Source organism: Malania oleifera, chromosome 13 (assembly GCF_029873635.1).
Source record: "Malania oleifera isolate guangnan ecotype guangnan chromosome 13, ASM2987363v1, whole genome shotgun sequence".
NCBI lineage: Eukaryota > Viridiplantae > Streptophyta > Magnoliopsida > Santalales > Ximeniaceae > Malania > Malania oleifera.
The window spans coordinates 28,786,465-28,812,950 of record NC_080429.1 but is presented as its reverse complement, the minus strand read 5'-3'; the positions used below and the strand labels follow the sequence as shown (position 1 = coordinate 28,812,950).

The 26,486-nt window shown below is 36.4% G+C and overlaps 2 protein-coding genes across 2 annotated transcripts; one reads left to right on the top strand and one right to left on the bottom strand.

Moving 5' to 3' along the window:
• The first annotated feature begins 724 nt into the window (after positions 1-724).
• On the top strand, positions 725-12,472 carry LOC131146953 (uncharacterized). Its single transcript, XM_058096823.1, has 3 exons — positions 725-997; positions 1,280-1,463; positions 11,912-12,472. Exons 1-3 carry the CDS (start codon positions 850-852, stop codon positions 12,132-12,134), a joined length of 555 nt encoding a protein of 184 aa, XP_057952806.1. The 5' UTR covers positions 725-849; the 3' UTR covers positions 12,135-12,472.
• A 1,658-nt stretch (positions 12,473-14,130) lies between these two features.
• On the bottom strand, positions 14,131-26,286 carry LOC131146583 (CRAL-TRIO domain-containing protein C3H8.02). Its single transcript, XM_058096259.1, has 6 exons — positions 26,093-26,286; positions 24,956-25,108; positions 16,771-16,917; positions 15,815-15,961; positions 15,431-15,553; positions 14,131-14,772 (listed from the first exon to the last, which is right to left on the bottom strand). Exons 1-6 carry the CDS (start codon positions 26,216-26,218, stop codon positions 14,695-14,697), a joined length of 774 nt encoding a protein of 257 aa, XP_057952242.1. The 5' UTR covers positions 26,219-26,286; the 3' UTR covers positions 14,131-14,694.
• Positions 26,287-26,486: the final 200 nt, after the last annotated feature.

Here is a 26,486-nt window from a genome sequence, read left to right as displayed (position 1 = left end):
TTGAATTGAGTGTTTTCTTGTCCACCTCTCCAACTTTTTTTTGTGATAACTTGGGAGCAACCTACTTGTTTATGAATCTAGTAATGCATTCTCGAACTAAACATGTTGATGTTGACTATCATTTTGTTCGCAATCGAATTCAAGTAGACGTTTTTCAGGTTTCTTTTTTTTTCAAGTAAGGATTAACTCGCTGATATTTTCACAAAACCTTTATCTGCTTCTAGATTTGCCTCTCTCTGTTCGAGCCTCACTATTCTTCCACACATGTTTGGCTCGCAGGGGCGTATTAGCAATACACAACCACCCTCAGTTCAGGAATAACTTTCAGTTCAAACGAATACTTTCTGTTACTGATATTCCATTTTTTATTATATTTTTTGTTAAGTTTGTTATAGAGAATATTATGGTTTCCTCCTCCTTGTATATATATACACGACACTATGCTGAGTTTATGATTGAAAAAGAGAAAAGGAACATTCAACAAGAATTCATTTTCATCTTTTACCCTCTGTTTATTTTCTGTTTTCTTCCTTTCTTCAGGGTTGATCCCCATAGATGATTATGTGCTTAATTTATTTTCACTTAATTAAATTTATAAAAATTATTAAAAATGAAAAACAAATTCATATTACCAACGTGCTTCCAGGCCGTGGGAGGAGATGGGCCGGGCCCTCTACAATTTCTCCATGGGCTTGTTTTGGGCCCATGATACACAAGTGAAAGATGGGCCGGGCTGCACCTTAGCCCAAAAACGGTACCAATACTGCAACCATACTCGCCTTGAACAAGCTCTACTGTAATATTTTCACTCCGACATTTTCTCTCCTGGGCGAGAAATCGAGAGAAAATATGCTGTCCTCGGGTCGCAAGTTTCTAGCTGCCGGCTCCCGGAACCCCGCTCTCCTCGCCGGAATCCGAGGATTCTCAGCCACGTCGGATCCTGCTTCTGTGAGAAAGAGCGTTGCTTCTATGTTGGATGCTCTCTCCTTAAAGCCAGGTAATCTTGGTTTTGTATCACGGCTTCTGAATGAAAGTGAAGTCTCGCTTGATTGAAGTCAAATTGTTCTGTTTGGCCCATTGAAAGATCCAATATTTGAACATCTGTGTTTTAAGATTCTCATTTAATTTCTTAGTTATCGAATGGGTTGCAGAGTCTTCGAAATGGATCTGCTATCGTAATTTGGGAGAGAACAAATTCTGAGTAGTTTAAGCATTTGTGCAAGTGTTTTGGAGCGTATCTGATGGTTAGATTTTGGATGGTGAATTTGGTGATGTGTAGGTGCGACTGTAGTGCAGAACTGTGGGGATAGTGAAATTGGGAAAGCCGTGATTCAACTGGCGAAAGAGCGTAAGCTTCAAACCGTAAGCATTATTGATGACAAGCCCGGGACCCCTGATATAATTGAGGAGCTCAAGGCCCTTGGTGGGGATATAGTTGTACCTGAGAGCTACACGAAAACATGGTACTTTCTCCACCCCAATGCATGCGTGTGTGGTTCATTCTTTTTCTGAATATGGGGCTATTAATCTACTTCTTCCACGATGATTGTAGGGATGTTGTATTTAGATCATGCACAGTTTTTTGTAACCAGTGGTTCTTTTTGTGTGATTTTTTAGCATTATCTCTGACACAATCGGATGAATCTGCTTTCTTGGTGATTGGGAGAATTTTCCTTATCCCTTAGGGTGTTATGTTTGGAACTAAACCTAGTGGATAACTACATTATCATTTGACCCTCTTGGAATCTGAGCTTATAACTACTGTTGGATTCAGAAGAAGCTTTATTTCTTTCTAAAGAACATATATCCATATGGTTTCCCTGCACTGATTTGGGAGGCAGGCTGGTTATTAATAGAAATTTGGACTAAGGATTTGATGAATTAGTAGTTGTAACCATAGAATCATGTGATAGGGCTGTTATGAGTGATGACTTCTGGATACAATGGAACTCTTGGTGTGTGACAAGAAAGCCTTCTATTTGAAGGAAGAGGCATTATTCTATTTACTGTGACATGACATGTTTGGAATGTTAGAATGGTATTCTGATTTCTGAGCTTTAAATTTGATGTCTTAGTAGTTGTTAATTGTTATATCCATGCGCAGATCTTAAGTTTGATCCTTATTTGTCACAATTTGTATTTTAGGATTCCTAAATAAATTGGGCTTTTTAATTAATATGATTCCCAAATTAATTAGGATTCTATTTAATATTAGGATTATTTAATGTTGTTAGGGTTCCCAAATCAATAGGGATTTCTAGTTAATGTGTTATGATTCCCAAATCAATTGGGATTCTATTTAATGTTTGTTAGGATTCCCAAATTAATTAGAATTTGAGAGGATATTTTATAGTCATGATAGGAGCAAGTTTCTCTACCCTATATATATGTGACCCCTAGGGGGCTTTTGGCATTGATTCAATCAATGAGGCAACAACATAATTCAAAGCTTTTGGCTAATTTGGAGGCAGACCCCCTCGAAGTGATCAAACCTAATTTCTCTTACTATTGTCCATTCTTTAAATTTCCCCAATTTCTCCACGATAAAACCCTAGGGTCTTATTGATGGGGATCAACTTGCACCTTGAGTATCTTTTGTGGACATTGTGACACGTGAACGATCACCTGAAGTCCACCATTAGATATGAACTTTAATTGTGGCAATTGAAGCTTCTCTTGGAAGTTAGGTTGGAAAGAGTATGCCAACTTGCAAGTCAAAGAGTCTTGGTTTTTCAAGAAGCATGACAACTTGCAAGTCAAAGTCTTATTTTTTCAAGAAGCATTTATTTCATTTTAAGTTCCTAGACTCCCCTATCATATTTATTCTAGTCCCTAGGCACCTATTTCCTATGACAAACTATTTCCTAGGAACCTCATTACTTATGTTTTAAATGTTTTATTTTACTTTTGTATTTTATTTAATCTCTTAAGAAGCCATGTGCAAGTCACGTGCATACTCATGTAAGGCTATAAATATGCCATCGCTTGTATTGTAAAAGGGATCTTTGCATTATCAATTGAAAAAGAAGCCTTTGCTTGAACTTGTGAATCTTGTTCCTCTCCTTGTGAGTGAGTAGTGTGAGACTCTCCCCGGAGATTGGGTGGTGAGAGACCACAACAATATCAACATCATCATCAATGCTACAAGCCCACTCCTCTTTCATAGCTCTCAGCCACAACCTGCCTCAAGTTTCATTATTGTCTCAAGATTCCTGAGGATCAACAAGCTTGTTTGTTGTGCGATCGAGTACTCGTGTGTCTTGGTGTTTGTCATTCCGATCCTTTTGGTAAGCTCGTTTCAATTCCTTGTTTGTGATCATTTAAAACAGCCCCTAAAAGTACCTTGTAAGCCTTAAAACTATACCCGAATCCTTGATTGAAAAACTTTATTCATTCTCTTTGAATTTTCATAGATTTTCAACATAAACATGCTTGCTAATATTTTTCTTAGGGATATTTGATTTGTATGCTAGGACTTGTGATCTAAGACTTCTAATATTACATCTTTTAAAGTGAACTTGATTACTTGAATGAAATGATCAACTAAGGGCTTTTAAACCAAATCATATATGTTTTCAAAATCTCAACAAATTGTGATCATTAGAATATGCTTGTGATGTTCATGCTTGGTTAATTCAATTCTTCCCGTAGATTGTGATATTGTGTGTGTGCTGCAAAGAGGGTCAACCATAGGACTAGGGCTACTTAGAACCGTCCTACATCACTTATCATTTGGTATCAAAGTTGGGGTTCTTTTGGATGCCGTTAACTCTTTGACAAAAGCAAGATCGTGGAATTGTTGATCTTCACTCATACACAATGGACTCGGCAAATTTAGCAGTGTCCCGAATGGAACCCTAGGCTAAAGAGAGATCCTAGCATCACTCTCTAATCTACTCATTACATCTTCCCATAAAGAGAGAGAAGATGATGTCTCTACATCAGCTAATCATAGGGGGCAGCCATACAAGTGTGAAGGAGGTTACCAAGGAGAGTGTGATCATGGTCCTTTACATATGAAAGTGGAATTTCCTCGGTGGGACAATGATGACCTTATCGGTTGGGTTTCTAAGGGTGACAAATATTTTCTCTTTTCACTGCATTCCAAAAATATCTAAAGTTGAGATTGCTTCTATTAGTTTGGATGGTGATTCTATTCAATGGTATGATTCGTTTGAGGCTTGTTATAGAATGCCTTTATGGGCAAAATTTGTTTTTGGATTACTTCGCCAATTTGGGCCCACTAGACATTAGAATATCGATGGAGAGCTCGCTAAAATATGCCAAATTGGCACTACCTTGGAGAATTAGATAAGATTTGAGCAGCTATCAAGCAAGACTAAACATTGTAATGAAAGCCAATTTGTGGTACTTTTATTGAAGGCCTCCTACTTGGCATTCGGCGTGAGGTCAAAGTGCATCGATCACGGACTATGACTGCTGCAGTTTCCTTTGCATGGTTAGAAGAAGAGAAGTTGGGAGAAGAACGATATCACTCTCACAAGACCATTAGCAAGAAGAATGTTAGCAACACTATCGCACCGCCCGCTCCTCACTAGAGGTGTAAGTGAGTCAAGTGTACTTGTGAGATACTTGGACTCGACTCGTCCCCTAACTCAGCTCGACTCGATTCTATTTGAGTTCGAGTTGAGTTTGAGCTTAGTAATAGTACTCGAGTTGAGTTTTGAGCTTAATCAAGTTTTAATTTTATTATTTTCATATTAAATATATTATATAATATATATTTTATAAATATATTTAACATTATATGTACATTATATATATTTACATATGTATTAAATTTTAATTTATAATCGAGTTGAGTTTAATCGTGTCAAGCTCGAGTTTTATGAACTTGTAGCTGAGTCGAGTTCGAGTTTTACAATTATGAAATCGATTGAGTTCAAACTGATTTTTGAGCTTAACATTTTCAAGTCGAGTCGAGTTCGAATATTTTACTATGTCAACTTGACTCGACTTGTATACTCCTCACAATTCTCCTTCCAAATGATTGACTTAAGAGGAACTTAAAAGCGAATGACAAAAGTTTGTGCTAGCATTGTGATGAAAAGTGGCATAGAGGAAATTGTTGCAAAAAAGGACAACTCTTGATGATTGAACCAGTAGAGGTGCCAAAAGAGGTTGAAGATGACATCCCTTATTCAGATAAGGAAGGTATGGAATCTGATGATAACGATGAATCTATCACTTCTTTAGTTCATGCTTTAGTTGGTTATACTAATCCTCAAACCCTGAAAATTAGTGGCTTCCTATAACACCAACTTGTCACTATCTTAATTGATACATGTAGCCCTAATAATTTCATGGACACTAAAATTGCTAAATGACTAGCCTATCCCGTGGAGCAATGTGAAAAGTTTGATGTGAGGGTTGCAAATGGAGGGACCTTGACATGTCAGAGCAAGTGTATGAAAGTTAAACTTACTATGCAAATTGTAGGCTGCATATTGATTTCTTTTTGTTGCCACTAGAAAACTATGAAGCTGTTTTGGGTATTGAATGGTAAAGGACTTTAGGTGATATAGTTGGAATTTCTCTAAACTGTTATGAAGTTCACCGTCAATGGCCAGAGATTGACTCTTAAAGACAAACACTGTGATAATATCACTACAGTTTCAAGCCATCATTTAGAGAAGGTCCCTAAAAAGGAGCAACATGGTTGCTTGGTACAACTTCAAGTACTAGAGGAGTTACAACATCAATCCGGCCAAGATGAAGAGCTAGAATCTCTTATTTTAGAATTTTTTGACCTATTTGCGAAGCCACAAGGATTGTCACCTCAGTGAACACATAATCACTGCATTCCTCTATTGCCAGATCATTTAGGCCATTTGCAAACTGTATTCACCACTCTTTGTGAGCATCATCCATTTGTTAAGAAATGTAAATGCTATTTTGCTCGACCACATGTGGAATACCTTGGGCATACTGTTTCCCAAGAAGGTGTTTCAGTTGACCCTTCTAAAACACAAGTGATGACAGACTGGCCTATTGTACAAACAATAAAAATGTTGCGAGGATTTTTCGAATTGGCTGGTTACTACCACAAGTTTGTCAAACAACTAGCGCTCCACTAGTTGCTCTACTAAAAAAGGATGCATTCAAATGGAGTAGGGAAGCGAAACAAACCTTTGTCAAGTTTGAGTCCACAATGCCCACCACTCCAATTCTTGCCTTGCCATAAAATTTTTTTTAGTTCAGTTGAGATTAATTTTGGGGTATATTTATAATGTAGCTTGGAACTTTCAACTTTCATATATTGATACTTGAGTGGCTTCAATGGTCAATATGGGGTTTGGTTGGTCACCTAGGATATAGGATTGTGATGGTTGAGAGATCTTTGGAATGCTACACTTTTGTTCTGTGCTTTGTTTTTGGACATTCCCAAGGGTTGATGAAGATGATACTACCATAGGCATCAAGAACCATGGCGTTGGTTGCAGGAATCTGTGGACAATTAGATTTTTTTTATACAATATTTTTTTTGGCTATGAAATTGGTATGCTTCTCTTTTTTTGGGCCTTGGTAAATATATTCTTGAATTGCACTCTCTCTTTCTCTCATTAATTTCTCTCCCTGCAAATTTTAGGCTTGGAGGGAAAAGGAATAGATGAGGATGGATAAAAGAAGGGTTGGCTCTTGGGCATTTGGATGGGTTTTGCTCGGCGACGTGCCATTTTTGATGGCTTTCCATTATACCTTGGTTATTTGACAAAATTCCCAAACATTGTAATTTATGCATGCCTTTTACATTTCAATTGGAAAAATGGAAGTTATGCGATTGAAATAGAAAACAGGTATAATTTTGTCCCTGCTGGTGTAATTTACAATTCTTAATTTGAAAGTAGATCATGTTCTTTTGTGGGAAAAAAAATTAGAGAATTGCCTGCACAGATTTATCTAGGGCTATTTCAACACTTGTGGGTATATTCATGTAATAAACCTTACTTTTTTTTTTTTTTTAATATATGAAAATACTGAAACATTAATACTTAATTGTATGAACAAATAAATTTTAGTCTCATGAGTTTGTTAATTATTTTTTTGATAGAAAAAGGAGATGATTATATATTAGAAAAAGAAGAATGTACAAGGAAGACAAGAAATCCTCCAAAACAGAAGAAAGAAAATAGAGAAAATAAAAATTAAAACAAAAAAAAAAATGAAAATCAGACAATTAGACTGACAAAGCCAACCAACCAATCTCGTTGGATACAAGAAAACCTCAAAACAACCAACAGAAGCGCACCAAGTGAGGCCAATAATGAATCTTCTCCCATAATGAAGATTCATTTAGCTTTTTTCCATAAATATACAAGCATTTCTTTCAATCCATAAACCCCACAGAACTGCAAACACCACACTCATGCACAAAGCATGAGTGCCTGCCTTTTACCAAAATCAATGAAGGAAGTGACCAGAAATCCTCTACCAACTTTGGACAAGCTCAATTTTCTTCGAAAAGACCAAGTAGCTTACTCCATATATTCCAAGAAAAGCAGTGAAAAAACAAATGGGACACCGTTTTCAAACTATCAAGGCAAAGAAAACATATATTAGGAGAAAGTGCCCTTGAAGGTCTCCTACGCTGCAACAGATTGTTAGTGTTTACTTTATTAAGAACAACCGACCAAATAAAAGCCTTGATCTTTGAGGGAACTTTGGCCTTCCAAATAATTCTATTGAATGGAAAAGAAATATTAGCATTAATCAAGTAGTCACAAAAAGATTTGCTGGAATAATCCCCCGAAGAGTCTAAAGACCAAGAATGACCATCCACCCCAAAGGAAGGACAACAAATCCCCAATAACATCAACAAGGAAGACTACTCGTTTACCTCTCTATCAATAAGAGTTCTATGGAAATGAAAGTCCCATTACCACTCAGAAGTTTTCCCAAAAACAAATACAAGAACCATTACCCAAGACAAACTTAATATGAGGAACAAAGAGGGGTTAGACTTGAAAAATACACTTCCATGGGCTTTTCGAAGAACATCTAATTCCTAAATTGATATCCCAACCATTATTTACTTCTAATGACTCTATGCCAAGGAGAGGACTCCTCTAGGGGAAAATGCCATAACCATTTTGCCAAATGAGCAGTGTTTTTAGATACCAACTTACCAAGATCCAAACCCCCTCCAACCTGGACCTACAAATAGTCTTTCAGCTAACAAGATGATCTCTCTTATCCCCAATCCCTGACCAAAGGAAATCTCGCATGATCTTCTCAATTTTATTGGCCATCCTCGCTGAAATCCTAAAAACTGACAAATATTAAAGAGGGATACTAGCAAGACAAGCCTGAATAGTAGTAATACTGCCCCCTAAAGAAAATAATGCACCTTTCCACCCATCCAAACGCTTAGGCTACTATTACCTTGCTACGAGACACCTGGATAAGACAAGGGTCGATCCAAAATACCACAACCCACTAACAAAGTCAACTCCTCGACCTACTAGATGTCAAATTGATGGTTGCTGTACATCTCTTTCCCAAATAAATTTTAAGCCTAGAAACCCTCTCAAATATTTAAAGTGTCAAAATATTCAAAAAAGAATATCTATGATCATGAATGAAAAACGAAGTATCATTTGCAAACTGAAGACAGGACACACAAACCCCCTCACTAGCCACTTCCAGCCCTTTAACTAAACACTTACCAACTGTCTTCTCCACCATTCTTCTCAACGAAACCAAACAAAAAAGGAGATAATGTATTCCCTTGTCTAACACCTCTGGATGCTTTAAACCAAGATTTAGTTTCTCCATTCACAATGACTAAGGAAAAAGCATTAGACGAGCAACCCCTCATCCAAGTCCTCCATCTCTCCCTAAACCCTTTTCTAGTCAACACTTTATCTAAAAAATTCCATCTAACCCTATCATAAGCTTTTTCAAAATCCAATTTGAAAAGAATGTCCTTCTCCCTCTTCCTATGAACCTCCTCTACAGCCTTATTGGCAACCAAAATAGCATCCACAAATTGCCTAGCCCCACAAATGCACTTTGAGCATTAAATAGTATCATCTAACACCACAGTAAACCTATTAGCTAGTAATTTAGCAATGATCGTAAACATACTAGTCACTATACTAATAGGCCTAAAATAAGCATTGTTAATATATTAATTCAAAAAGCCAAATTAAACCCATATGGACTTGAAGCTTTATCCCTTTCCATCCCAAGCACAATTGCCTTAACTTTCTCCTCCTCAAAAGTTCTTCCTCCTCAAAAGATGTGGTTTATGGAGCCAAGTTTTTTCTGGAAGTGTAGGCAATGATGGAGGTCGATATGCTTCTAAGAATATGCAGGAGATGGTTTGTGCTTGTTGCGGGGAAGATAGCAAGAGGAGTTCATTTAGTTAGCTTCTCAAGAACAATTGACGATGTTGAAGGTGATGTTGCGGGCTAAGTAGTTGAAAATAGAGGTGGCGAGGGTTTCTTGTGTGGATGATGGGAAGATGAAGATTGAGATGGCTAGGATTTCTTGTGTGGAAGATAGGTTGATGAAGATAGAGTGGGCTGGGCCTTTCTTATTGTCAATTATCATTGATTTGGGCCGACTGTTCGAAAATAATAAGAGTCTATTGAACTCTCTGTTGGGCCTATTGGTTAAGGAGGCCCAAAGCAGTAATTTTATTTAAAATTGGGCTTGGGTAGTGGGGAAGCTTCATTAGAAGAGCAAATGGGCCACTTAACTTGGAAGTCCCAAGAGTCTCTACAGTCTCCTGAACATAAGGGAGCCTCTTTGCCCACGAGGGGTCATTGTCCTTCAAAGGAGCAACAAACCGAACAACATCCATCTCTGAATGGCGTACAAGGTGATCCAATATTATGCTCTTCTTCTAATAACATCTTTGATGGCCATGATGAGGGATGCTCTGGAAAAAGTATAGTGTAGGCAATGGAAAGAGGAAGAACTAATAGGTATGTTTCTTCTCCTCAGCTAAAGGATAATGACATAGGGGGAGCTCTAGGAATGTAAGGGGGGAGTTTGGTTCTAAGAATTTTAATTATGGTGATTTTGAAAACTAGGATTTCATTTTTGGTTTGGTTGCAATCAAGCTGAAAAGGGTGTCCATTCAGATAATTCAAGTGGTAAGGTGTACGCTCATCGTAAGGAAATGCAGATGGGTTTTGAAGGGAGGAAACTTATTGAAGATAAGCGAGAATTATCTAGTGAGGAAACACATAAAATTATAAATTTCAAAGTGGGTATTAAGTATACGGGAAGAACCAATCAATGAGAGGACGAAATTGAGTAAGTAAGAGACTGGGAGATGTTTCAGATGAGGACAGCATAGGGAGTGATTTTGAATGTGAAAAATGTCATATTTGGCAACAGTGTGGATATTTTTTCGATTCTTCCATTGATCATCTCTGGAATTTAACTTATGTGCTGCCTCCTCCATTAGAAGGTTTAGAAGGTATTAACCTATTTGAAGAGGAGGTCCCCAAAGATGTTAAAAAGGTTAAGGACAGAATTTTGCCTCTGGAATTTAACTTACGTGCCACCTCCTCCATTGAAGGTTTAGAAGGTATTAACCTATTTGAAAAGGACCCACTTTGTTTTTTCCCCAAATTGGAGAGAAATTGAGAGAAATTGTGAAAAAAGAAAAAGATAAAAACACCCTTAAGCAATTTTAAGAAGTGGTCATGTGGGGGATATTCTTGTAAATGACAATTAACTTTTTTCCCCCCTATTTCTTCACTCTCTCATTAAAGCAGACAAGTGGAAAGATACTACTTTCTTGTCTCATCTCTCCTCACCTATTAGGTTTTTTTATGTTCTTTACCCTTCTCCCCTACCAAGTGCACACGAAGAATCCAACATATGGTTCACTTGCAATAAGTGTTGTGTGCATTTATAATCACTCGACGAGGATTTTAAGTTATGGCATTTAAATTTCTACTTTTTCCTCAGTAAATAACATTTTATATATAATAGCATACTTTGTTTATGTAGAATGTTAAGTACATTTACTTTATTGTTATTATTATTATTATTAGAAATTGGCATATATGATTTATGTGTGTAATATAAATCCTAATTTAATATAAACCAGTATGATTTTAATTTTTTGGTTCAAACTAATTTTTTTCTAATTGAGATCAAACTATTTAAATTTTTCTTAATTTTTGAAATATAAAATGATCTTAAATTGGTGAATCATGAACTCCCCCCCCCCCCCCCCCCCCACAAAAAAAAAAAAAAACCACCGCACCCCAAAGAAAGAAAACAGAAAAACCCACACCTGCACACAAAAGGGGTGCGAGTGGGGTGTGGCAGCTGCCAGAGTGGGTCGGGAAACTTAAGAGTATAATAGGGAGACAGGAAGGCACGGGAGAGAGATTCTGAGGCTGTTAACTGTTGAGTGAGAGGAGTTTGTGTTATTATTATTTTACATTGAAGTGATTAAATGTTTGAACATTTTCCAGGCAGAAAAATGCATCACAGTGACGCTGAAATAATGTATGTTTTCTAAGCACTACGCTGTTATATTGAGTTGTTAACTGTCAGTTTTATCATGAAAATAGTATCAATAGTCTTTGGTATTGATTTTTTGGTAAACTGATGCTGTTCATCATTTCAATATATTGTTTTTACACATGGAACTCTTCAGGTGTTAGAGTGCTTAAAAGAGGAGAGTAGGAAGGCAGATAGGCTTATGTTGTGAAATTTACTATGACTTTCAGAAACTCGCAATCTATTATAATGAAATTAAAAATTTATATGTACTTCCTTGGTTGACTTATTTTCCTCTCTCTCTCTCTCTCTCTCACACACACACACACACGCATGCCTGTGCGCACACACCATGCTCGATAGACCTGGTATTGTTTTGGTTTTCCGTGCCCTCATTTGTGATGTTTTCTGGTTGTAGGTATATGAAGCGTTTGGCTGGTGAGCTAAGCCCTTCTGCAGGTTTGAATTTCAGTGATGGGTATCAAGCAACAGCTGTTTGCAAGGCAGTAACTAGTGGGGGAACATTTCTCTCATATGGAAAGAAATTGCCCAAGTATGTTGCCTATGAAGGGGGAGCTCGTAAACCCGTTGAATGGAATGCTTTTCTCAAGGAAAAGAAGCTGAAAGTGTTGAACATGTAAGAAATAAGCTTGGAATAATTTTTGGATCATTGTTCTTAGTAAAAATTGGCTTCCCATGTCTTCTCAACACTGATCAGAATTTCCCTCATTGTTGATCATTGGTTTTGTTGATTGTTGCTTTTGTTCCTTGTTGAGATGGTCATAAGAGTTGTATCCAAAAGAAAAGTGTTGGTTACAAGAGAAGCCAAAGTTTGCCTTTAGCAGGGGCATGGAGGACGATCTCATCCTCAGAATTGCTGACTTTAGCCGACCTGATTATGATCAACATGTGTTTTGGTGTAGAAATAATCACTCTTTTGACATTATTCCCTATCAATATTTTGCACATTGCTTACAAATGGGAACAGGGCCACCTTGTGTTCACCTCATTTTCTGGTCTTGGGCGTCTCCTATATAGCTTTAGTTGGAATTCAATGGCATTTCACTTCACTATCATACCTTCACATTTTGCACCATTTTCTTCTGGAAAATGAGAAGCCAGCTGCCTACATTCCTCTTGTTCAAAGTCAGTAGGTTTCGTGGCAACTCAATCCAAAACTGTTTCTTATGACTCTTACCTGTTAACACAACTTTTAAGCCCATGCTTAATGCCAAATGAGCACAGGACATCTCTTGAAGTGAGCCTTTGCTTGCTGCCAGTGCAGAGATTTTACATTTCCTGCTAGAACAGTTTTTGTTCTTCCTCAAGTAGTACAAGTTTGGTTTTTGACTCAATTATGGGGCTTGGCGTTTGAAGCATCCATGCAAATGAGATTGTCCATCATGATTTCTGAGTTGCAAAATATCATTGCGCATTGTTGGTGTTATCCCAGAATCACTTTGGTGTGGCTAATTCTGTAGCCTGCCTCATAAAAGACGAATTAACTTATAAAATAAAACTTTAGTAAGGTATGATCTTATTTGGTATGAATATTCCCAAACAAATCATTATAATTGTTAGTAATACTGAAAAATATTTGATTACTTGAAGTTCACAATGTAGTTTTCGGGTGGGCAAGAAAAAATTGAAATATTGAACCAAATAAAATCGAAAAACCAGTTAGCTATTTTCTCGTCAGAGTTCTCATTTTTTTTTTGGATTAATGGCTCCATTTCAATTAATCCAATTCAACAACCACAGTTTATCATATTGAAGTGATGTATTATAAATAAATATGTTATTATACTTATATATATATATATATATATATATATATATATATATATAAGTAAAAATTGTTTTTGGCAATCTAAAATTTGATATTATTTTCAAGAATTAGAACTTGAATTATAAATTTCGTCCATGTTCAATTTATCAATAGGTGTTTCTAAATTTATGTTGAATGTTAATTTAAAGTTCATAAATTTGTGACTTCTTATTAATGTTTGAACTTCAAAATTTACATGTCTATTATTAAGGAGGAAAAAAATTGATCAGTGGTAAGTTTAAAATTGTAAATTGAATCCAATAATTTGGTTCACTTTGATTAATTGTTGAATATTCATCTAATTTGATTCCATTTGAAACGGTTTGAGGATTATAGTTCTATCAACTGAACCATGTGCAGCCTTAAAAAGCAATTTTTTAATAATTTTTTAATGCAATCTTATGATGTTTCAACTCGCCTTAATCAATCAGAAGTATGAGTTATCCCTTTTCTTTTCCTGGGTAATAGCTAAAAAAGCAAATGAGTAGCGTTGGCCATGTCGTTTTCAGCTTATGAAATTCGAACCTACCACTGCGAGAGCATGCTCTATGAACTTGCATGGCCGGTGAAAGAATGTGTTGCACAAAACTAGTTAAGCAAGAGAGTAATTTTTCAATTTCTTGGTGCATCTGATTTTGCTCACAGATTAAATGTAATGAAATTGTCTCATTTGGAGCAATAAGAATTTTGAGGCAAGATCACTTTGGAACAGAACAATTTCATATCTGTAGAGCCTTCATCATCCCTTACTGAAGGCAATCAAATAACATAAATTGTCAACTTGTGAGAAATGCTCATAGTAACTCATCTTCGGTCAAGAACTATTTTATTTTATATAGTGAAAACTATGATAAAACCAAAATGTCCTTGCTCATGACTGCACCACCCAAGCCCATTCCACAAGACAAACCTCAAACATTCTACATTCTGCATTCTGCATTCGGCAGCAACTCATTTGCATGCAACTTGCAGTTACATGTTGAGTTATTGAATCAAACTTAATCTGGTACAGATCAATTTTTCATGAAAGGTGAAAAATGAAATTACTTCTCCCTAGTTTTGTGGGGGGTGGTTTATTTTCATGCATTTTTGCATGGCTAATAAGTTCCAAACACCTTTCTTGGAAGGTTAGGCTCCTGGAAAAACTTGGAACCCATGAAAATCTGCCGCCACCAAATTTGTCCCAATTTTGATACTGGTGAACCTTGATATAGGTCACAATTGCTTCATTCTCTGAGAAAAATTGCCTGGACAAGGCCTGGAAATGTATGACAGTGTGCACCTGTTTTCCAATTATCAACCATTTCAGCCAATGGTTGATATCAAATACTTCCATGCCCCAGGCCATGAATGTTCAGTTAGTGATAATATTGTCAATCTCTGAACCTGGCTGGCAGGGTTGCTTCTGTAAAATATTCCTTCCTCAGAGTCTCCAAAGAGCAAAATCTCACCTTTGAAAAATGAATAAAATAGATTAATAAATAAAATGAATTGAAAAACACAATCAAAAGGACCATATAACCAAACAGCAACAAAATTATTTGTTCCCATGCTCAGATTCCATGTGAAAATAGACAAACATTGTTAACCAAATCATAACCATGGCCTATTAGATAATCACACAAAAATAAGAGTCTCAAACACATAGTTGAGAAGGCATCATAAGTTAAATGAGCAGTAAGATTAGTGACAATTGTGACAATGCCACAAAACTTCCCCAGGGCACTCCCACACTCTGATCCTTGAAACAATTGCCCCTGTTTCATCATCTATTTTGCTTCCCCTACCCCTCCCCCTCCATGCACGATGACCAACCAAAGCATGCCTTTGTTAAAAATGCATAATTTTAACCAAATTGCAGCTGCTCCTCAGTCCAAATCCAGCGTACGGTTTCCGAGTGAGCAACAAATAAGCATAATACATGAGACTAAATCACGAAACAGATTGCAAACAAACTACGATATAATTACAAAATGCAACAACCAATAGTGTGTTACACACCCCACACTGTCAGGCTTTCTATCGTGTTCCTTCCACACAATAAATAGTGCACAGATTATAGAGTGCACCAAGAAATACTAGTCATTGCTAGCACAGAAAATACTTTACCAGAGAAGCATATGACTTTAACAAGGGCTTTGCTAGCTGCCAAATAGGCTGAAACACAAAGGGAGCTTCCACAAAGAGGACTTGGCCCAACCGCTTCGGGTAGTAATTGTATAATGCTTCAAACTGCCAAAAATAGAATACAAAATCAACTCATATATTCCTTAAAAGAATTGGCAGAAAATTCAAACATGAACTTCAAAAGGGTAGTATATTCCTTAAAAGAATTGGCAGAAAATTCTAACATGAATTTTGAAAAGGTATTGATGTTTTTGGTAAGCACACCCACACCTTAACACAACATACACACAACCAACTTAATTTGGATTTGAAAAGAAGGTAAGTATTTGTCCAACAGACACCCAGTGGCAGATCTGTTGAAATTACCAAAAATGTTATGAACTGCAGATCTGCATTCTCAGGGCCAAATCCTCGAAGGTCAAATATTCCAAGTATTTCTTCTTTCCCAACTGGGAGTTTGCTCAAAGCCTTCTCAATTAAAAACACACAAAGCTTCTGATTTTCAACAGGATCCTGCATCAGTGACCAACACATTTAACGCAAATTAAAAAGGCACACGGAAAAAACACCTAAAAAGTTAGAGATCTCATACAAGGTTTATCTATTAAATAATATTTCATGAAAATAAATGTCAAATGAACAAGCAAAACCTTCGGAATGAAAACTATTCATCCAATCACAAGTTGTTGGTCAGGCTGACAATTAATTAAGAAGTCACTATAATTTGCAAGGAAATAAAATTCTGATGAACCTTCGAAACAGAAGTGAGCAGGATGACGATTAATTAAAAAGTCATCAAAGTTTGCAAGAAAATGAAAAACGTTTTACAATTGTGCGGTAACTGGTATTGACTGAACCTAATCAGATACAAAATATCCAATGGGAAAATTCAGTGACAATTTATTTAGGGACTCTTCTTTTGAATCAGATAATCCCCCATGTTAACTGTTCTGACCACTGGTTAGAAGAACATCCTTCTCCGTTCTCCTTTTGTTTGACGACTCCTCCAATCCTCTGGGTGATCTACTCATTGTGTAAAAAAGTTACCTCCGAAAAGAAAAAGGGAAGAAAGGAGGGTGAAGCATAGAAGAATAAACAAAAACCATTATAATTGCAAATAATGATTTTAACCACCCAAAAATTTCACTCCCATGTAATTCTATCCTGACAGCATAAAAATTTAGGGATAGAATATTTAGTAGAAGACGCAGGGATAATATTCAATATTTTTGAGCAACAAAAACTTATAAACAAACAAGAATTATTTGAATTCAAGGAAAAGAGCCAACAAAGTTTTGAGAATTATTAATGTTAAAACTTACTCCACTAAAATGCCTGGAGGCTACCACTATGAGCACTGGTCTATCATGCACATCATGAAATTCATGCACATATGCTTTTCCAGTTTCAGCTAAACTCTTCACTGACTCCTCAGATAATGCAGAAACACCAAATTCTCGACGCCATTTCTAAGAGGGGTAGAAGGAAAACTGGAAAACATCCAAGCTATAACAACTATTCATGATTTCCCAATAAAGATATATTTTCGCATGCAGAGCACATACAGCTGTGAATGTATCACAAAATGAAAAAACAAACTTGAGAATCCTAGAAGATGCAGCTCTTTACTTTTTCCATAAAGGTATGTGATTCCTCGAACATAAATAAAATAAATCTCAATGTCTAGTTAGCAATGAGCACTTGCACTATTCTAGTTAAAAAATCCCAATGCGATAAAAAGATTTGAAGTATTGTTAGAAAATTTAATAAAATAAAAATAATAAAACTTAAATACAAATAAAAATACAAATATAAACACGATTCACAAATAGGCTCAGACACACATATCTTGCTCTCTTTAAGGATATTCAAGCCCTCTGCGGTTTTTGGCTTAGCTCATGAACCAGTGCAGCAAATCTCCTCAAGATTTGTCTACCCAAGATACAACAGTTTGATTTGAATCATATAATTCCCTCCAATTCTGCACAAACAGAGGAGTCCAAAGCTCCTAAAAAAAAAATTAAATATAAAAAAAAAAAACACCTTTCTTTGCTTGTCAAACTCTCTAGACTTGAAAAAATGATGACATGATGAGAATGATGTGAAGAGATTGGTGTGTAACGTCATTGCCTTAAGGTTCTATTTATAGGCACAAAATGACTTTTTCATTTTCTATGCACTTAATAAATAAGATGTATAAATATTAAATAGGTACACACCTAATTTTAAGATACACTAACATAATTAATCTTATAAATTTATGAGATACATGAATGAATAACCTAATTAAATGTAGAATGTAGATACATAACTCATTCCAAGATACATGCTCTTTTCCAAGATAATAAATGAAATAATAATATTAAAATACACTAACAATTCCTCCCCTCATTTCAAAATATTATGTATGTACCATGCATGTAGAGAGTTTAACAATCAAAGATGCACAATGAAGCTGTGCTCCACATTGAACCTTCACTTAGTGAACAATAATCTTTACTCTAGAGCCAGTAGTGGTCTCAGACCTGAACTATGACTGCTTAAGGAAAATAAAGTATTACTACTCACACATAATCATTCAAGTATTGACATAAGCTTTAACAGCTAGCACGTTTTGGCCTTGTGCTAATCCCGGTTTCATGAGCATATTTGAGAATAAGCCCAATTCTCATAGAAAGCGGCCCTACTCTCATGCTCACATAGGTGAAATCTGTCAAGGGTGCTCCTGTAACTCTACACCCCACTCATAAGAGACACAAATTATCATTAAGAGTTTTAAAAACTCAACTTCATCCGTTACAGGATAAATGCACTTATACCATAGGGATGAGTTTAAAAATAATAGTGCATTTCTTACGACCACCATATGATTTGTTCTTCCCATTAAACCCAATTATAGGATCTCTGACCCTTGGGTTGGGCATCCTCATACGTGGTTCATAATTTTATGGGATTTAATCCCATCTCCCTCGATGTATTCTAGACTCTTTCTCTTGCTAAGGACTTAGTTAATGGATTTGCAAGATTTTCAGAAGATTTTATATAACTCACATTAATGATGCCACTACTCAAATATGATCTCATAGTACTGTGTTTTTCTTCTTATGGCTCGATTTACCATTATATAACGGTTATTCGCTCTACAAATTATAGTAGTACTATCACAATTTATTAGGATAGGTGCTATTGATTTTTCCCAAAATGGAATTTTAAACAATATATCTCTCAACCAACTTGCTTCCTCACTAATTGATGCTAAAGGAATAAACTCAACTTTCATAGTTGAGTTAGCAATTATTGTTTGTTTTTTAGATTTCCAACAAATAGTACCACCGCCTAAAGTAAAAATATAACCAGTGATAGAGAGAATCACCTGACAAAGTACTTCAATCAGCATCACAAAAACCTTTAAGTACAACAGGATACTTAGTAAAAAACAAGTCATAATTTTTGGTACCAACTAAATTATTTCATTACACGTTCAAGAGCATTCCAATGTTCCCCGACTTGCTCGAAAATCTACTAAGTGTTCCCGTTGCATATGCAATGTCAAGTCTAGTTAAATTAGTTGCATATCTCGGGGCTACCAATAATGCTATTATATTCTTTTTGATTAACCACTCCATTTTCATTCTCAACAGGAAATAAGTGATTACTTGAATCAAAAGGAGTAGTAACATGCTTGCACTTATCATAGCCATATTTATTCAAAAAATTTTCAATGTAATGCGATTGATCAAGAAATATACCATCACATGATCTTGTAATTTTCATATCTAAAATAACATTAGCCTCACATAAATCTTTCATCTAAGAATGTTTTTTTGAGCATAGTTTTAGTTTTATTTATGACATGCAAATTTGAACAAAAAATGAGCAAGTCATCCACGTAAAGGTTAATAATAACATGTGAATCTTCCCAAGATTTATAGTAGACACACTTGTTAGACTCATTGGTTTTATATCCACTCTCAATCATGCAGGAATCAAACTTTTCATGTCACTATTTTGGTATTTGTTATAAGCCATAAAGCGGCTTATTTAACTTGCACACTTTTTTTTCTTAGCTAGGCTCAATAAAACCTTTGGATTTGATAAATATGAATTTTTTCATCTAGGTCCCCAAGTAAAAAAACAGTTTTTGCATCCATTTGATGAATTTGTAGATTATAAATTACAACAATCGCAATTAACTATCTAATGGATGGAATTGACCCATCCAGCTTGAGTTTCCTTTTAAGGACCCATTTGCACCCTATGGTTTTGCAACCCAATGTTAAATCTACTAATTTCCATGTTTTATTGGAAATTAGAGATTCCATCTCATCATTTATAGCCTCTTTCCAAAAAATTGCAGCAAGTGATGTAAATGTCAACGGAACAACAAACAGCAAAGCAAAAGATTTCTTTCCTTACTTCAGCCCACATTTATTTCCTTATATTTCAATTCATTATTTTGAATAGTTGGCATATATTTAGTTTACATGTGTAGGGCTTGACAAATTATAGTTTACTTGTATAGGGCTAGAATCATGCTAGACCTTATTTACTTTCCATGTATAGCATTCTTGTAAAGTCTATATATAATATACAGAACTCAAGGCCAATCCATTTGGGCATTCACAAATTATTTGACATGGTATCAGAGCCAGCCGACTGCTAAGTTTTTTTTTTTTCCCTTTGAGTTTTTGTTTTCTCGGTTTCACGGCTGTTGTGGTTTTATTTTCTCTTCTGGAATTTTTCTCTGTTCTTTTGGTACTTTTGTGGCTGTCGGCACAGCAGGTTTTTGGGTTGCCATTTATTTCTTCAATTTATGTCCTTGTGATTCTCGGCAAGCAGGCAACAATTTTCTGTTGCTGTTTGTGACTTTCGGCAAGCAGGCACAGCAGATTTCTGGTTTGCCACTTATTTCTCCAGTTTTTGTTGCTGTTTGTGACTTTCGGCAAGCAGGCGCAACAGATTTCTGGTTTGCCACTTATTTCTCCAGTTTCTGTTGCTATTTGTGACTCTCGGCATGTAGGCAACAGCTTTTTGTTGCTGTTTCTGGCACTTATCTTCTCGGCACAGCAGATTTTTGGTTCAAGATTTAATTTTTAGTGCAGTTTTTTGGTTCAAGATTTAATTTTTTAGTGCAGGGAGGTTGTTCTTGGTTTTTCTTCGTACCTGCGTTGTTTATTTTGGGTTTCTAGATTTTCTGGTGGTCTATTTCTTTCGGCATAGTCTGCTTTTTTTTTTTGGATTTCTCGATTGTCTCCATTATTTAGCATGAACTTCCCACCTGTGCGTACCAAGTTTATGGGCAACAATTATTCTACGTGGGCTTTTCAGTTTGAACTTTTCCTGAAGGGAAAAGATATTTGGGGTCATAATGTCATATTGATGACACAGATTGTGCACCCAATCCAAATAAATCCAAGGAGTCTGGAGCTTGTCCTTCATGAGCTGTGCTTGATGCTCGGATTATGTCTTGACTTATTGGCTCGATTGAGCCACGTATTGTCCCCAACTTGCGACCTTATTGCACCGCTTAATCCATGTGGACTTATTTAAAAACAATATATCATCAAGGTAACGGTGCCCGTCGTTTTTAGTTAGAGCATGTGATTGCCATGTTTCAACATAACAATCGTTCCATCCAAGACTATTATTTGGGGTTTCTGACTCTTTGGAATGAATATTCTGATTTGGTTATTGCGGATATTCATGTAGCTTCTCTTCCCATTATTCAGCGTCTTCACGAGGCTAGTCATCGTGATCAGTTTCTTATGAAACTCTGCCTCGAGTATGAATCTGTTCGCTCATCTCTGCTAAATCGCTCTCTTGTTCCTTCTCTGGATGTTTGTTTTAGTGAGTTACTTTGTGAAGAACAACGGCTTAGTACTCAAATTACTCTGGCACAATCTCATGGTAGTTCCAGGTCTGTCTCTGTGGCTTATGCTGCTCAATGACGAGGCCCGCTTGCGCATTCTAGCACTTTGCAGTGTTTTTGCTGCAAAGAATTTGGACATATCGTTGCTAATTGTTCCAAAAAAGTTTGCTCTTATTGCAAGAAGAAGGGTCACATTATCAAATAATGTCGTATCCGCCCGCAAAATCATTAGGCCCAGGAATTCCAGACTTCTTTTAGTGTACCTCCCATAGTGACTTTTGCGGCCCTTGACTCTTCTTCAAGTGACTTCTTTGTTCCCGCACCTCCTCCAGCGAATTACTGCACACCTGAAATGGTGCAACAAATGCTAATTTCGGCATTATCAGCAATAGGGCTCCAAGGTAACAATTCTACTAATCTTTGGTATGTGGACTTGGGTGCCTCTAATCACATGACGAATAATCTCACTACCTTGTGTCATGTTCAGCCCTGTGCTGGTCAATCTGCTATTCAGACTGCCAATGATAGTTCTTTGCCAATAGCTGCTGTCGGAGATGCCTCTTCTAAGTTCACTAATGTGTTTCTTGCTCCTCAAATTTCCACGAATCTTATTTCTGTTGGTCAATTAGTTGATAACAATTGTGCTGTTAATTTTTCTGGTAATGGTTGTGTTGTGTAGGACCAGATAATGAGGGAGCCGATCGCGAAGGGACCTAAAGTGGGGCGCTTGTTTCCACTACTTTTGCCTGTTCCAGCACGTTCTATAGTTTCTTCTATTAAGTCTTTTTCTTGTAATAATGTTTCAGATCTTAGTATGGTGTGGCATCATCGTTTAGGCCATCCCAATATTCATATCTTATCTCATATATTAAACTCTGGTTTACTTGGTAATAAAGAATGTACTTCTTTATCTCTTGAGTGTGTCTCTTGCAAACTTGGTAAAAGCAAAACTCTTCCCTTCCCTTTGTATGTGTGTTTGAGCTTATCCATAGTGATGTTTGGGGACCTTTCCCGGTTAGTTCACATGAAAAATTTAAATACTATGTGACTTTCATTGATGATCATAGCAGATTTAATTGGGTATACTTTCTTCGCTCTATATCTGAGGTTTTTCGTACTTTCACTGAGTTTTTAGCGTATGTTGACAATTAATTTTTTGCTTCTATTAAGACATTACACACAGATTATGGTGGTGAATATGTGTCTACTGAGTTTTAGTGGCTTCTAAAGGCATTATTCATCAATGTTCATGTTTTGCTACTCCCCAACAGAATGGAGTAGTCAAACAAAAAAATCGTCATCTCCTAGATGTGGTACGTACTCTCTTACTGGAATCCTTTGTTCCATCCTTGTTTTGGGTTGAGGCTCTGAAAACTGCTACTTACTTGATTAATTGTTTACCTTCTCAAGTCCTACTAAGGAGTCTCCCTATTTTCGTTTATTTGCTAAGCAACCTAGTTACGATAACCTCCGTACCTTTGGTTGTGTATATTTTATTCATTACCTCCTCACAAGCGACATAAATTATTTGCTCAATCTATTTGATGTGCATTCTTGGGATACAATGTGTTTCAAAAGGGATTTGTTTGCTATGATCCTACATTACATCGTACATGCATTTCTAGGAATGTTATTTTCTTTGAAAATTAACATTTCTTTCCTATGTCCTCTGTATCCTCCTCTCCTACTGTGATTCTCCCCTCCTTTGAGGAGCAGTTCTCAAATCCTCATCCAGTTAGTTCTTGTTTTAAACCAGGTATTATGCATACACGGCGCCCCCATCAACAGTCTCTTCCGGTAGCTCATCTGATATCTGATCCTACCACGCTCCAGATTCAATCAGTTGTAGCACCTCCAGAGCCTTTGGTACGTCGCTCATCTCGACTGTTTGTACCCCCAGACAGGCATGGGTTTCTGTCTTGAAGTTCTAATAACTCTGTTTCAGCTCTTACTGTTGCATTGTCCAATTTAGATATTCCCACTTCCTACTCACACGCTGCCAAGCATGATTGTTGGTGACAAGCTATGCAGGAAGAAATTGTCGTTCTAGAGGTCAATCACACTTGGGGCATTGAGCCTTGTTCTCCCACCATTGTTCCTCTGGGTTGTAAATGGGTTTACTCAGTCAAGGTCTGATATGATGGAGGTATGGATCGTTACACAGTTCACCTTGTTGCACATGGGAATAATCAGGAATATGGTGTCAATTATGAAGAGATCTTTGCTCCTGTGGCCACGATGACTACTCTTTGTATGATTTTGGCTATTGCTACTTCTAGTGAGTGGCCACTGCATCATATGGATGTCAAGAATGCTTTTTTGCGCATGCTCTTCTGGAATTCTCTCCAAGATGGGGATAACTTGTCAATAATTCCAGGCACAATGAAATTGTCTCCAATCTTGATCCCTTCCAATGTAACCTCCGCCACCATCATTTGAAAGTCTTGTGCTTGCTCCACAATTGATTTTTCGTCCACCATTTGATAGCAAAAAAATCAGCTAGATGCTTATTTTTTTGCCCTTGCCTCCTCAGTATCATATTTATTTTGCAGAGTCTTCTAAATTTTCTTTACGGGGGAGTAAGTAGTATCATAATAATCATAAAAATGATCGGGTAGACAATTTAAAATGTAATACCGACATTTATACTCATTTTTTCGTATTGTTTCAATTTTTCATGGTGATCAACCAACTCATCTTCATTTATTTTTTCGGTATCGATTTTTTTTTTTTTTTATCCTTCTTGGTGAGAATATAAGCAACTTTGAGGAGACGAAGGTAGAAGAGTACCTTGCCTTTCAATATCTTGAAGTGGGCTCCTTTAAACCAAAAAGACTTGTTGAGATCTCCAACATTTTCATTCAGTTTCTCAACTGTAGGCTCCATATTTTGAATTTTTTAAAATTGTTAGGAAATTTAATAAAATAAAAATAATAAACACAAATAAAAATACAAATATAAACACGATTCACAAATAGGCTAAGACATGGATATCTCGCTCTCTTTAAGGAAATTCAAGCCCTTTGTGGTTTTTGGCTTAGCCCACGAACCGGTGCAACAAAAATCCTCAAGATTTGCCTTTCCCATGATACAACAACCCGATTTGAATTGTATAAATCTCTCCCATTTTGTACAAATGAAGGAGTCCAAAGCTCCACACACAAAAAAAAAAAAAAAAAAAATCATCTTTCTTTGCTTATCAAACTCTCTAAACTTGAAAGAAGGATGAAGGAGTCCAAAAGCTCCACACACAAAAAAAAAAAAAAAAATCATCTTTCTTTGCTTATCAAACTCTCTAAACTTGAAAGAAGGATGACATGATGAGAATGATATGAAGAGGTTGGTGTGTATTGCCAATGCCTTAAGGTTCTATTTATAGGCACAAATGACATTTTCATTCTCCATGCACTTAATAAATAAGATGTATAAATATTAAATAGGTACATACCTAATTTTAAGATACACTTACATAATTAATCTTATGAATTTATAAGATACATGAATGAATGACCTAATTAAATGCAGATAAATAGCTCATTCCATGCTTTTTCCAAGATAATAAATAAAATAATAATATTAAAATACACTACCAAGTACGAATACAGAAAACAAATATTGCATGTTCAGTTTGTGGATACAATGGCCTTAGCTAGTTTTGCTGCAGCATCTTCAACAGAAAATCTCCGATCTTTTAGAAACCAGAGGATCATGTTGTCATCATCTCTGCCATTTTTGCCAAGAGGAAGATCATGATGATCTTTTTCAAGTTTCTCCTTTACTTCCATTATTAGCTGCAGAACTTGTAAGCCAAGACTATAAGGACTTATTGGGCAGTTAATAATGGGTGGAAAATGTAGATCAAGCAATTAGAATGCAATACTGGCAAATAGTTATTAAGAACCTTAAATGATGTAATACGAGTTTCTGCTTTATTTTCCTATCTGTTAGGTTGCAAGTTAGAAGGATAAATTGAAAAGAAAATTTTGAGACAGATGCACACTATAATTTTGAATCTCTCCCCCAAACACACAAAAGTAAATTTGTTTATTCTTTTGCAGTTCTGTTCGCAGCAGAAATCACACCAATTCTTTGTGGGAAATTTTCCACAATGATGGACATAGTTTCCTCTTTTGAGCTTGATATCCAACAGGTAATAGCTATTTGTGGTTCCAAGAACATTACTCATCTCATTTGGTACTTATACAGTTATACTTCAACGGCACTACCTATATAAGATACAACCGGAAGAACAAGGCATAACACATCTCAATATCACAATCATTGCAGAACCCTCAAAATCAAACAGTATTGACAAGCAACCTTTTCCAAAGATTTCATTTTCTAATGAAGCAAGCAGAATCTTAGTCATTCCTTCTAAAAGACTCGAAGAATTTAAGTCACTGGCTAAGGAATTTTCAATCATTTCATGTTCACTACAGCCAAGCAAAGAGCACAGAAATTCCTCAACCACCAAAGCATGCACACAAGCACACAAAAGCAGATAAAACAATCCGGACCCACTTTGAGGTTAATAACGTTAAATGCACTATCTAGTTGCAGAGAAATTTCAGAAAAACACGAAAATAAAAATTTTGAATTTCAACACACTATTATCTCAAATGACTATTCAGATCAGTTGGGTAATTTTTTTCCTATTTTAAAAAACCCAAAAAGCGTAAGACGCTCACTGAGAATCTGACTTGTTTTTTTTTTTGTTCCCAAGCCTGTGGAGCATAGAAGAAAAGAGAGAAACGAGGCAGAAGAGGAATCAGAACCTTGTGGGAATCGTTGGGCACTGAAATGGAACTTAGAAGTGAGAATCTGTGGCGGCGGATGGACTGAATCGAACGAGCTTGAGTGAGGAATGAATGGCGAAGAGGATGAAACAGTCGCAGCGCCATTGTTTTTCCTTTTTCCCCAGCTGTGAGCTGCCTAACAATGACGGTGAGGGGAGAAAGAAAGGGAGAAAAGAAACGACGTCGTTTGGAACTCAGGCCAGAATGGTTTTCGTAATGGGTTGGGCTGGGTTCCATTTGGGCCGACTGGGTTGAGAATTTATAATGGGTTGGAAAAAGAGTGATGGGGCTTACCTTGTGGGCTGAGTTGATTCAACATTGGATTAACAAAATATAGGAAGTATGGTGAGGAGGGCATTTTAGGGGTTTAATG